Below are 13199 nucleotides of genomic sequence, written 5' to 3'. Positions count from 1 at the left end.
GGACAAATTTGAGAAATTGTTGACATACTTTGTGTCTTCTTGGGAACATTTCAACAAATTTTGGACAACTATTGAGTTGTTGTAGACAATTTCTAACTCCTTCCAGATGACATTCAGACAAATCAAAGTCATTTTTGGCAAATTGAAACTAATTTGGAGATGTTTTGGACAATTTTTGAATTAATTTTGGACAAATATTGAATTACTTTGGACACATTTCAAGTCACTGTGTACAAATTGAAGTCATTATGGACAACTTAGTCATTTTGGTTATTTTACACTCACTATGGACACATTTTGATTAATTATGGGTCATTTTAAAATAATTTTCAACACATTTTGAGTAGTTTTGAAGAAATTTGTCATCATTTTGTACAATTTTGAACTCATTTTGGACAATTTAATAATATTTTGAGTTATTGTTAACATATTTCAGCTAGTTCTGACCAACTTTTGAGTCATTTTGGTCAGATTTTGAGGGAATGTTGATGCAGTTTGGCCGATTGGAAATCACAGGAGGATCATCTTCATTTATTGTTCCTGTTCAGCTCGTTTTGGATAAATTTCTAATTATTTTGGACAAACTTCGTGGAATTTTTGACATTTTAATCCGTTTGGACAAATTTTCAGTCCTTTTAGACACATTTTGAGTAAAATGAACGAGCTTTGGCACATTTTTGGAGTCATTTCGGACAACTCTGACAAACTTTGACAAATTTGGACATTTTAAATTCAATTTAAACTCCTTTTGGACAAAGTTCAAGACAATTTTTGATTCATTTTAGATTAAATTTTAAAAAATTTTGTACATATTTAACTCATTTTAGTCAACTTTCAAGTGACTTTAGAAAGGTTTGAGTCCTACTGGACATCTAACAGTGCAATAATTCCTGATTTTGCTGCAGATTCATCTTTTTATTCTTCTTTTATTGCTTCTTTTACATCGGTCCACATGCAGCAGCAGATTTTCTCAGTTTATGAAAACATGGAGAAAATTTCATGTGAAGAAGGTGTTTTCTAACAGAATAACAGTCCAGACATTGTGCTGCCTGGTTTAATTCATTTAATTCTTTATTTTACCGGGTAGGATCAGTTGAGAATAATTTTTCATTTACATTGATGGCCTGGCAAGAGACCCCAGCAGGAAGAAAGATAACAAAATAAACAGTACATGTACAAAAAAGGACCCACAAGTGTTTAAGCAGAGATGAAAAACAGCCTTGATGAATGCAGCGTGTACAGCAGTCTGCTGCAGCTTCTGCTTAAACATGTAAAGTGATGGAAGCGATGACAGTTTCAAACATTTTTAGAGGGAATTCCAATTGATTGCTGCAGCAAAGCAAAAGGAATTCCGGCCAAAGACAGTGTGAATGTTGGGGATAGACAGTGTTATGAGATCACTGGACCTCAGGTGTTCGTTGTTATGGGAGGGCTGTAGGAGGTTGGAGAGGAACTGATGTGTCTTCAATGATAGGGTCTGGTAGATGAGTAGAAGCCAGAACAACCCACCAGTTTATAAAGGTCACAATAGTAGCAAGACGGATGGCTGAGTGATGGAAGACATCCAGCCTGTTAAGGGCCACTAAGGGGCCATTTTATAGATGACATCACCGTAGTTGAACATACTTTACATACTCTGCTCAAACACAAGAGTGTTTTTGGGAGAGTATGTAAAGGAGACCTTGTTACGGTAAATAAACCCAAGTGTGGATTTGATTTTAGCCTGTAGAATGTTGATGTGAGGAGTGAAAGAGAGTCCAGCCAGAGGCCAAGGTACTTATAGGAGTTGATGAACTCCAGATCTGCACAGGTGATCTTTAGGGGGCTGGAGACACTGTTTGTCTGGTTGAATAGCAGACATTTTGTTTTCTTGGAATTGAGGCACAAGCGAAGGTCATGAAAAGACTCCTGGATTGGAGTAAGGCTGAGCTGAAGGGTAGATGCAGCCGAGTGAAGTAGTGATGGGCCTTTTTGGACAGGTTTCAGGTCATTCTGAACCTGTTTCAATGCATTTTTGGACAAGTTTCAGGTAATATTTGGACAGGTTTCAGGTCATGCAGCAGAGTGAGGTGATGGGCCAGTGGAGTACATAATGGTGTCATCAGCATAGAGGTGCATCCGGGAGGCACCAGTAGCTTTGACCACATCATTTATGTAGATGGGAAACAAAGTTGGGCCCAAGATGGAGCCTTGAGGTACACCCTTAGAGGTTCTGACATAAAATTCTCTGACTTTACTCGCTGTATACAATTATTAAGGTAGCTGGCAAACCAGTATGCAGCTTGAGGACAGGCCGATGCTGGAGACTCGGTCTACTGAATCGAAAGCCTTGTCCAGGTCTATGAAGGTGGATTTGCAGGACTGTTTATTGTCCATAGCGGTCAAGATGTCATCGAGGTCCTCCAGGATAGCAGTGGTTCTGGTCAGTTCTTCATGTACCAGCAGTTCTGAGTCTTTCAGGTTGGTTCTGGTTCTATGTGGGGCTGCTGTGGGTCCGGGGGATCCGTATCCTGCGGCTCAGGGACCGGGCCAGTCGGTCCACAGCGCCGCCCACGGCGCCTCCCAGCTCCTTCCGTGAGGTCAGACCTTCGATGTTGCCGCTGTACCACATGACCCAGCCGGCCAGCGAGAACAGAACCAGCAGGGCTCCGGAGTAGACCAGCAGGTCCCCGAAGTCCCGGCCACGGATCTCCAGTGGAGCGAAGACGCCCAGCAGCAGGAAGGTGACGCCCAGCAGGTCCATCAGAACCGCGAACACCAGCGCCAGCTTACAGTGGGACAGCCCGTCGTACTTAGGAGCCATGAGGAGGTTCTGGAAAATTCAAACAAGTTAAAGACATTTTGGGGAAAATATCTACAAACATGGACACATTTATGTCTTTTTGGATGAATTTTGTGACATTTTGGGCAAATTTCCAATAATTTTGTTCACATTTGTAGTAACTTTTTGACCATTTAAACTCTTTTTGGATGAAGTTTAAGTAAACTTGAACTGTGAGTCAATTTGGACAAATCTGAACAAATCTTTAGTCATTTTGCACAAGTTTTGAGTCATTTTAAACAAATCTGGAGTCATTTTGGACAAATTTGAACAAATCTGGTCAAAGTTTGAGTACTTTTGGACAAATTTCAAAAAAACTGGACAAATTTCAAGTCATTTTGGACCAACCATGAGAAATTATTGACATATTTTGTGTGTTTTTGGGCACATTTCAACAAATTTTGGACAACTTTTAAGTTATTGTAGACAATTTCTTACTCCTTCCTGATCACGTTCAGACTATTCAAAGATTTCTAGTCACTGTGTTCAAATTTTAAGTCATTCTAGACAACTCTGAGACCTTTTTGACATATTTTACCTCATTTTAGACCAATTTTGATTTTCTTCAAACACATTTCGAGTCATTTTGGCTATTTTAAACCCATTATGGACACATTTTTTGTCTTTTCAAACAAGTTTTGAGTAATTTTGGATGATTTTTACCTAATTTTCAACAAATTTTGAGCAATTTAGGACAAATTTGTGGTCATTTTGTACAATTTTTGACTCATTTTTGACAGTTTAATAACATTTTGAGTCATTTTTTTGACCTATTTCTGCTGGTTTTGAGTAACTTGAGTAATTTTGGCCAGATTTTGAGGGAATGTTGATGCAGTTAGGCCAACTGGAAATCACATTCCAGTTTTCATTTATTATTCCTGTTCAGCTCATTTTGGATAAATTTCTAATTATTTTGGACAAACTTTGTGGAATTTTTGACATTTTAACTCGTATTTTGAGTAAAACAAACAAGCTTTGGCACATTTTTGTAGTAATCTTGGACAAATTGTGGACATTTTAAACTCAATCTAAACTCCGTTTGGACTAAGTTCAAGACAATTTTTGATTCATTTTAGACTGAATTTGAAAAAATTTGTACATATGTTAATTCATTTTGGTGAACTTTTAATTAATTTTGGAAAAGTTTGAGTCATTTTGGACAAACTCTGGCATTTTGGACCATTTTCAACCTATTTAGGAGAAGTTTTGAAGTTTTTTGGACAAATGTGGAATTTTGAACCATTTTTAACCTATTTAGGAGCGGTTTTGAGATATTTTGGATAAATTTTGCATCATTTTGACCAAACGTTGAGTCATTTTGGGCCATTTTTAACTCATCTAGGAGACATTTTAAGGTATTTTGAACAATTTCCAACTCATTCCTGATCATATTCAGACAGTTTATAGTCACTTTGGACCCATGTCAACAAAGTTGGACAAATTCTGGGCATTTTTAAGTCACTTTGGACACATTTTGAGTCATTTGGTCAATTTAAAGTCATTTTGTACAAAGTTTAAGCCATTTTCTATGTTTGGAGTTATTTTGGACATTTTTTTTTATTTTGTTTTAGCCAAAGTTTAAAGAATTTTGTCCATATTTTAACTAATTTTCATCAACTTTTAAGTGATTTTGGAAAAGTTAGAGTCATATTGGACAACAAACAGTTCAACAGCCTTGAGTTTCTATTTTGGGGGCGTGAATCTTTACTATCGTCTTATAAAGGATTTGTTTGGGAGTTTTCAAACTGAAACACATTAGAATCTTCCACAGGTTTGTACTCAGTGTTTTTCTGTTCTGTTTAATCCACTCTATAGCTCAGTAAAGTTCCTCCTCTACCTGAACCAAAGTAAAAACACAGCAGCTTGTTTTCTACGTTGTTTTCTTTTCTCCCCAGGTGCCACACCTGTCCTGCGTTCAAACACACCTCTAACACACGAAGCCGCTGCTTTAAAGGTTTAAATCCACATTTTCAGGTAAAATAAAACTCTTACCCGCCCGTTCTGCTGCTCAGTTGTTAGAATTCCAGCGTGTTTACGGTGGAAATGCTGCTTTTTGAGTCTTTCTGTCTGGACTCTGTGGGCAGCAGCCGGTGAAACCCGACACCTCCTCACCTGTTCTACCTGTCCGGCAACGCTGCAGGTGAAGTGAGTCAACAAAAATGTAGGCGGCTGACGGTTGAACTGCAGTTTAGCAGAGACAGACGAGTGTTTGTGGGTAAAACTAAAGTGTCTCTGTGAAGCGTTTTTCCTTCTAACATGAAAACTGACCACTGAAATGTTTGCAGCTCGTAACTCAATCAGGCTGATATTTCATATTTGGGATGATGACAGGCCGTAGTGTTTGTCTAATATCCTTGTTTTCTCTGTAGTTAACATGATTTATACCATCTCTGCTGTGATTAGCTTCAATCTAATAATTCTCTCCTCACCACAACATCAGTTTTCAGATCTTTTCTTGGAAGATAGCGGCTTTAATAATCTTTAAATAGCATTTTAAATCATTTTTAAATAGCTTTTAAAAATCATCTTATTGGTCTGTTGAAGCCAGAAGAAAATGCTGTTGTCAGATTGTGTTATTTTGGACAAATTTCAACATATAAGAACTAATTTTGAGTTATTTTATTCAAATTCTAACTTATTCCAGATCACGTTCAGACAATTAAAAGTTTTTTTGATAAATATCCACAAACATGGACAAATTTAAGTCAGTTTGGACAAATTTTGAGATATTTTCAATGAATTTTAAGCAATTTTATTCAGATTTGTAGTCATTTTTTTATCGTTTGGGCTTGACAAAGACGAGAACAAAAATATTCAGAGCAAGTGGAGCAGCTAGCTAATGCTTATTACAGTTTGATTTACATTTTCAAAATCACATTTTTGAAATCACGTAATTTTTCCGTAAAACAAATCATGGCTTTTATTTTGAAAGAGATACCTGGAAACGTTGTTTATCCGTAATTCTGCTAACTTGACTGAACGTGGGCTGCAGTTCCTGTTATTTAAACATCAATATGATGTATAAATGGGCTGCACAGTGGTGTAGTGGTTAGCACTTTCACCTTGCAGCTAGAAGATCCCTGGTTCACGTCCCGGCTTTCCCGGGATCTTTCTGCATGGAGTTTGCATGTTCTCTCTGTGCATGCGTGGGTTTTCTCCGGGTACTCCGGCTTCCTCCCACAGTCCAAAAATATGCTGAGGTTAATTGATTATTCTAAATTGCCCGTAGGTGTGAATGTGAGAGTGATTGTTTGTCTCTGTATGTAGCCCTGTGACAGAGTGGTGACCTGTCTAGGGTGTCCCCTGCCTTCACCTGAGTCAGCTGGGATAGACTCCAGCCCCCCCATGACCCTAGTGAGGATTAAGCAGTGTATAGATAATGGATGGATGGATGGATGATGTATAAATGCAGATGGACTTCATATATTTCACTATGCAGACATTTTTATTGATGTCCAGTACATTTTATGAACATAAACATATTTGATAGAAATATTAGAAATGAATTTCTGTTTCCTCATAATAATTTAGTTAATGCAATTAAATGTTCATCAGTGATTCATCTTTAGTGTGAAACTTTTACTTTGCAGCTATATTTTTTAAAAATGTTGGTCATTTTAAGGTAAGACATTAAAGGGTGGTTTTCTTAGGTAAATGAATTTAAAGTTTAATTGACAGAAATCTTTCAGTCAATGTTGTGTTTCTTTCAATTTGAAATATTTTGATTTAATTAATACAGCTCAGTCAGTTACATTTTATATTATTAAGAATTCTTATTCAGTTTAACACTAGATGACATATCAGTTCATTGAGTATTTCAGAGCCATTTTTTTCTTCTCAGTTATCTGTATTTAAAGTGATATTATTAAAATATAATTGCAATGAAACAGCAGCAACATAAGAAACGACCAAATATACAAAGAAAGTGCAGCTATTTTAATATTTAAAAAAGTGATCTATCAGTTAGAACATGGTTAAAGTGCAGCTAAAGTTAAGTTAAAGTTAACAAAAGTACGGATAAGCAACGTTTCCATTTACTTCCAGAAAAATAAAAGCCTCATATTTGCTATTTATTAAATAAATCACTAAAAGCAACACTTCCACCAAGTTTGTTTTAGTTTGTTGGTATTTATCGGTGGAGCAGCAGCACATTTTCCACAGACAGTTTTACTGTCCGTTGTCTTGTTTTAATCAGTTTTCAGTTCAGTAATTCAGTCCTTCGGCTGATTGGACCAACAGACACTGAAGGACTCTGACAGCTGGTCGGTAATAAACGATAATTTACTGATCGGTGCCGGTTTTAATGAACTTTATGTTCAACTTCAGAGTCAGATATTATGTGAGCAGTGAATCCCAGGAGTTGGTGGAGTTTATTTGTGTGTGTTGACCAGAGAAGAGCGTTAGCATCCAGTGAATATTAGCTTTAATGAGAATTAGCGATGCTAACCGAGCTAGCTGTCCAGTCCTGATTAGCAGCTAAATGTAGCATCAAGCTAACGATGTTTGTGTTGTTTCCTGTCAGCAGCTGAAGTGTGTTGTGTTCCTGTAATGTGGTTCATTAAGTTCATAAAACTGGGGCTGGTTGACGTTAATGTAACGTTCAGGAAACTTAAATGTGATTAAAACAGTAACGTTAATGTTCTAGTTGTCAGTAATCAGCTTTAATTTGACACTAAAACAGACTCTGATAGTTTTAAATGACATCAGTTTCATGAATTTGTTGAAAATTGTCTCATTTGTTGTTGTGATGTTGCTGCTGATTCATTAAAACCAGATGATCCGTGTTGAAGATACGTTTAGTTCTAGTATCAGAAGTACAAGAAGGAAAATGGAAGTTTAGTTCTGCTACATCAAAGATTTCAGGAATAAAATAGCTAAATGAGTCTTTATGCCTCAAACTTTATTTTACAATAATGAAATAATGAAATAATCACAGATAATAAAAATATAAATAGCAGAGAAAACCTGAGAGAATAATTTCCTGAAAAGTCTGTGAAGGAAAAGCAGCTTTTTATCCTGAAAGATCAGAATCAGCTCCAACATCTGCATCTGACAGCATCAAGTCAACCAGAAAGAAACGAAAAAAGAAAATGACTTCTTTCTGATCACATCTGTTCCGCTGCTCACAGGCTGCTGCTGCTCACATTCTTCACATTCATTGTCCACTTTTAAAAGTTCAGCAGACAGGTGCTCTGCTTTGGAGTGTGACGATGTCGTCGGTGATGTGGAGAGTGAAGTTTCCGTTTCACCCACAGCGTGCTTTAGGGCAGCTGGGTCGGACTTGATGTTTGAAATACTGACCCACAGCTCAGATTTAACTGTCTGTAGCTCCATTTTGATGGATGTTAAATTTTCACTCAAAGCCGCCAGGAGCTGGGTCTTTAATATAACCGCGGTCTCGTTACAGAGTGAAAGTAGAAGTTCCTCCTGAAGATCAGAGATTGCAGCATCTGAGGGCCTCTTCAAAAGAAGACGTAGTTGATGAAGGCGTTCTGGAGCAGGACCAGAAAGACCACGACCAAGCAGCCTTGAGATCTTAGGCAGCATCTCCCTGAGGTGGGTATCAACAGTGTTCACAGTCAGGTCTGTGGTAATCCTGTCAAAAAACAAAACAGAAAATAATCTAGATTATAAATCAACATGTAACCAAAGCACTCTGTGTATAACGCCATAGTATAGGATGTAGTTCAGAAAATGTCAAAGTATAGTATACTTTTCAAGAATAACATAGTATGGCCTGTAGTTCATAGTAAAGCATGTTGGCAAAAAACCCCATAGATTATTATGTGGTTCAAAAAGTGCAGAATGATAGTATGCTGCCTAAAATTGTCATGTATGATATGTGGTTCAAAAAATGTCATAGTGCAATATATTGTCAAAATAGTATGTTATTCAAGAAAACATCAGAGTATAATATGTCGTCTAAAAAATGCCATAGAATTTCATTGCACAAGTAAAAGTATAGTCATTTTTAAAACTGTTCAAATTCTTATATGTTGCTAAAAAACTAAAACAAAAAAAAAACATCATAGTAATATGTCAATTAAAAAAGCCTGTAGTTTAGCATGTCACTCTAAAAACGTCATAGTTTAGCCTTTAGTCCACAAAACGTTATGTCCCGGCTGTCTGAAGTAGGTGAGGAGCAACACAAAAACAGTCCAAATGCTGGTTTCCAGAGAGTTAGACGAGAATTTATTTGGAAGAGTAAGTTTACAACAACACAACATGTGAGGGGGTTAAAAACAAATGGGTGTTAGTAAAATAAAAATAAATAAACAGAACTAAAAGTGAACTTCATGTTGACATTGATGGGCATTCCAACCAGGAACAAAGTAAAAGATAATCAATAGGAAAAAAACCTCTTCCTGTTCACCTCTTAAAACCCCAAAACACACCGCAGTAGCAGCCTAAACTAAAACTACCAATGGGTTTCCTGTTTTCCTTTGTGAACAATTCAAAGGTCCCTCTCTATCTCCCCTCACATCCACCAACCACTGGAACACATCTCCAAAGTTCTGCTGGACCAGCTCAGCTTCCCCTCAGAAGAAGTGGCGCCACCTGCCAGATGAAGGAGCCTTTTGAGAGGCAGCTGGCATCGTGATTGGACTGTACTTTGGTCTGTTCCAATCCAGCTTCAGCTCCAGAGACGGCAGGTGGGACGAGTCAACGGAGGCCGGATGGACGAAGACATGCAGCTGAGTACAATCCAGAAAACAACAGAGGAGGAGTGCAGCAGCCCAGAGCCAGAACAACCAGAGTAGCATCGTATGTCTCTTAGAAAACATCATAGTATAGCCTTTGGTATGAAAAAACGCCATCATATACATCGTATATTGTACAAATAACAAGTCAAAGGAAAGAGACATACATTGTAGAATTGTAGTAATTGTGGGCTGACTGATTTACTGATTATCAGTATTTTATTTTTTACTGATTTACAGTAATAAATACATTTAAAAATGGCGCTACTTTGGCTCTGAACCTTTATCTACCTGTGGTCGCTCTGTCTTCTGGAGTGATTTGATTGGTTATACGTAACGAATAAAACTCCTTTAACTTAACATCTGTAAACAAAACAAAAACGTATCAACAAAGTTTTCTGTTAGAGTTTGTGTTCTTCTAAGTTTAACTCAAGATTTTAAATACTTTCATTTACTGCAAATGAATATCTACTCCAAATGTCTCACTAATAATCATTATCAGCCTTAAAAACCTACAAAAGACCCCTCTATACTCCATCACACTTAGTACAGTCCGGTTCCCCCTTCTATAAATCTGCTTGGAATCTTCCACTTCCTGTTTGTCAAAGTGGCCTTCGACCTGGACAGGTTTTGTTGGAGCTCATGCAACAAACATTTTGGGTAACTGCACTTTAATATGGATGGATGACACTGAATTAGAGTCTGTTTTAATGAGACTGAGTTAAGATGTGTAGCTCTGTCATTAAATAGGAAATTATTTCTCAGAATTCACAGAGAAAAGTCTGAAATGTTTGCTAGGTTAGTGTCCCACATGTTCTTTGGCTCAGCTAAAGCTAACTCTCTCCAACTTCTGGATCTCTTGAGTTGCTTGTTGTTAAAATATCTTGCTAGAGGTGCTGAAGCTCAGAAAGTCTGAGATGTTTGTTCAAAATAAGCTCATTCTCAAGTCTGATCTGAACTGTCCTCTTTTGTTTGAACTTTCCCTAAACTTAGGAGTTAATGACAGAGCAGCACATCCAGACTCAGTCTCATTTATGTAGAGATTAAACTTCAGTGTCATTCATTGATGTTAAAGTGCAGTTTTTCAAATGTTTGTTGCACATGCTCCCGACCAAACCAGTCCAGGTGGAAGACGATGTGAAGAGAAAGCTCCAGAGGATGAATATCACACATTTACATTGGAAATAAATGTCCTTTAATAAGACATTGTCATGCAAAAGTTGGATTTCCCTTTAATGATGTTCAAATCTTTGTTGAGTGTTTTGTTGATGTTGGTTTCTAAATGTTTTTTGACACTCGGCCCCAAAGATTAAAACCTTCTACGGCTCACAAGCTGCAACAATTCACACATTATCAACTATCTTTCTGACTAAACTAAGATAAAAAGTGAAAAACTGCCTGATTCCTGCATCATGAATGTAAATCTTTTTGGTATTTATGACAGTAAACTGAATATATTTGGGTTTGACATTTTATAAACCAAGACAAGAAATGAATTAGTGGAGAAAACAATCAACAGATTAATGGACAAAGAAAATGTATTTTCCAACATATATGACTGAATTACTCCAGCATTACAAGATACATCCAATTTTAATTCAATTTTATTTATATAACGCCAATTACAGGTCAAATTGTCTTAAGATGCTTTATTTTTATATTTTTTGTCATATTTAAAATATGACAAAGTAAGAAATTTAAACCTCTTGACTAATCCAATTTATTATTTGGTTTTTAAGAGACTAATGGACAATTAAAATAAGTTTCTCCACTAAAACTAATAAACATGAGGTCAAATAGAAGGAAGAGTTTTAAATACTGCAGTCCCAGGATGACAAGAATAAAGTTTGTCAACAAAAACTAAATCTGCTGGTGGATTCCATGAAAGTCCTAATAAATGATAATAAAGTGTGATACTAAAGGTTTGTGGTGCTAAAAATCTCCAAGTAAAGATATGAAGTTGAACATCTGGATGGAGGTTGATCAAAGTTGACGTCCCTTCATTTCTCTGGAGTCGACTCCATGGATTTTATGGATGGTGGTTAAAGACCTGCACTTCTAGTGGTCTTCCTTCTAGTCACTGTAAAAAATCAGTCCATCCTGGCCGACTTCAACACCTCTTCATGACAACTTGTTCTGCCTCCGACCTGGTGGAAACTCCAGAAACTCGGGAAAACCTGTCGAGACTCGAAGAACTCGTGGAGACTCGAAGAACTCGTCGGGCGGGGGAAGGTGTGGTGGGCGGTGGGGGAGTCTGGGTGGAGTCAGGGCGGAGAGTAGGCGGGGAGGTGGGTGGCGGACTCCCCCCCCTCTACTCCCCCCACCTCCCCGCCTACTCTCCGCCCTGACTCCACCCAGACTCCGCCTTGGCTCCACCCATGTGGTCACTTGAGGAACTACGATGCCAAAGGGACGACGAAATTATTTCTTTGTATCTGATCTGTAGCTCAGTGAGTTAAGGATTTGCCTGTGGAGCTGCAGGTCGCTGGTTCAAGACCAGACAGTTCTTAAACTTTTCTCAAAATCCTGACAAAGACAAAGAAAGAAAACTGCCAGTGGCGGGTCTTGAACCTGCGACCCTCCGCTTGGTAGTCCTCTTCTTATCCCCCTGAGCTACTCGCTCAGATACTAATTCTTCTTTTTTTTGCGCATTTATCATCTATTTTTTGTCATTTTCGAGTTTTTTTTTTAACTCGGGTCTCGACTCGACCGTTTTTCTCAGGAGGTGGGACTTCAGCCTTTGTGCTGGAGGGTGGAACCCTCAGTTCCAAGACTTTCCAAAGCCTCCACACCTCCCGAGTCCTCAGGACCTGAGCTTTCACACAGTCTGAGGGCTGAAATTTTCTAAGTCCCACAGTAGTTCTCTGTTAGATTGAACTTTCAGACAGTCCAAGGACTGATATCTTCCAAGTTCATGAGTAGTTCTCTGTTAGTTTGAACCTTCAGACAGTCTGAGGACTGAAATCTTAAAAGTTCTTGAGTAGTTCTCTGTTAGTTTGAACCTTTAGACAGTCTGAGGACTGAAATCTTTAAAGTTCCTGAGTAGTTCTCTAGTTTGAACCTTCAGACACTCTGAGGACTGAAGTTTTAAAAGTTTCTCAGTACTTCTCTGTTAGTTTGAACTTTCTGGTTAACAGAAGCCTTAAAACTTGTGACCATGAGTCTTGATTTCACATTTAGACCATCCATCTGAGTTCTTCTCAGACCTTCACCTGTGGGTTTTTTAGAAATCCTCAACAAACTTTGATTCTCTTCACTGAACAGTAAAGTTTGTGGAGATCAGAAGGTAACATTAGTTTGATCAATGCCTTCAACTACTAGTAGACTTTATCTGGAAAGCAGTTTTCTGAAATGAGTTCTTAGTAAATCTGTCCACAATCAAACCAACAACATAGAAAGAGGAAATGTTTGAAGAAACAACTTGATGTTTTCATTTCAGACTAGAAAACGCTTTAAGACTTTATCTGTTTTTGTTCTTTTTCATCGTTTTATTGCCTCTTCTGTTTAATTTGACCTTCTAAAGTCTAACTGGTGTCTTTTCAAATGTTGTCGTTAGTTTGATTCTTCTTAAACGTTTAGTTTTGCTCTTTTCTCACCTTTTATTCATTTCTAATGTCTGATTTGATTTCAAAATGTTTTGTCTTTTTAATGTTTAATTGTTGTTTTTTCAAATGTTT

The 13199-nt window shown here is 37.6% G+C and overlaps 1 protein-coding gene and 1 long non-coding RNA gene across 2 annotated transcripts; one reads left to right on the top strand and one right to left on the bottom strand.

Moving 5' to 3' along the window:
• Positions 1-1046: 1046 nt before the first annotated feature.
• On the bottom strand, positions 1047-4974 carry LOC111578232 (transmembrane protein 238-like). Its single transcript, XM_023284879.3, has 2 exons — positions 4814-4974; positions 1047-2812 (listed from the first exon to the last, which is right to left on the bottom strand). Exon 2 carries the CDS (start codon positions 2801-2803, stop codon positions 2474-2476), a length of 330 nt encoding a protein of 109 aa, XP_023140647.1. The 5' UTR covers positions 2804-2812; positions 4814-4974; the 3' UTR covers positions 1047-2473.
• Positions 4474-9882, top strand: LOC118471278 (uncharacterized). The gene is made up of 3 exons (XR_008602733.1): positions 4474-4795; positions 8229-8377; positions 9282-9882. It is a non-coding gene; the product is annotated as an uncharacterized LOC118471278 (long non-coding RNA).
• Positions 9883-13199: the final 3317 nt, after the last annotated feature.

The sequence above is a fragment of the Amphiprion ocellaris genome, chromosome 9 (assembly GCF_022539595.1).
Source record: "Amphiprion ocellaris isolate individual 3 ecotype Okinawa chromosome 9, ASM2253959v1, whole genome shotgun sequence".
Lineage (NCBI taxonomy): Eukaryota > Metazoa > Chordata > Actinopteri > Pomacentridae > Amphiprion > Amphiprion ocellaris.
Note: the sequence above shows the minus strand (reverse complement) of the source record. Positions and strands in the feature narration are given on the sequence as shown.

Coding starts and splice junctions, on each gene's coding strand:
- LOC111578232 (XM_023284879.3), bottom strand. CDS start 2,803: ATGGCTCCTAAGTACGACGGGCTGTCCCACTGTAAGCTGGCGCTGGTG.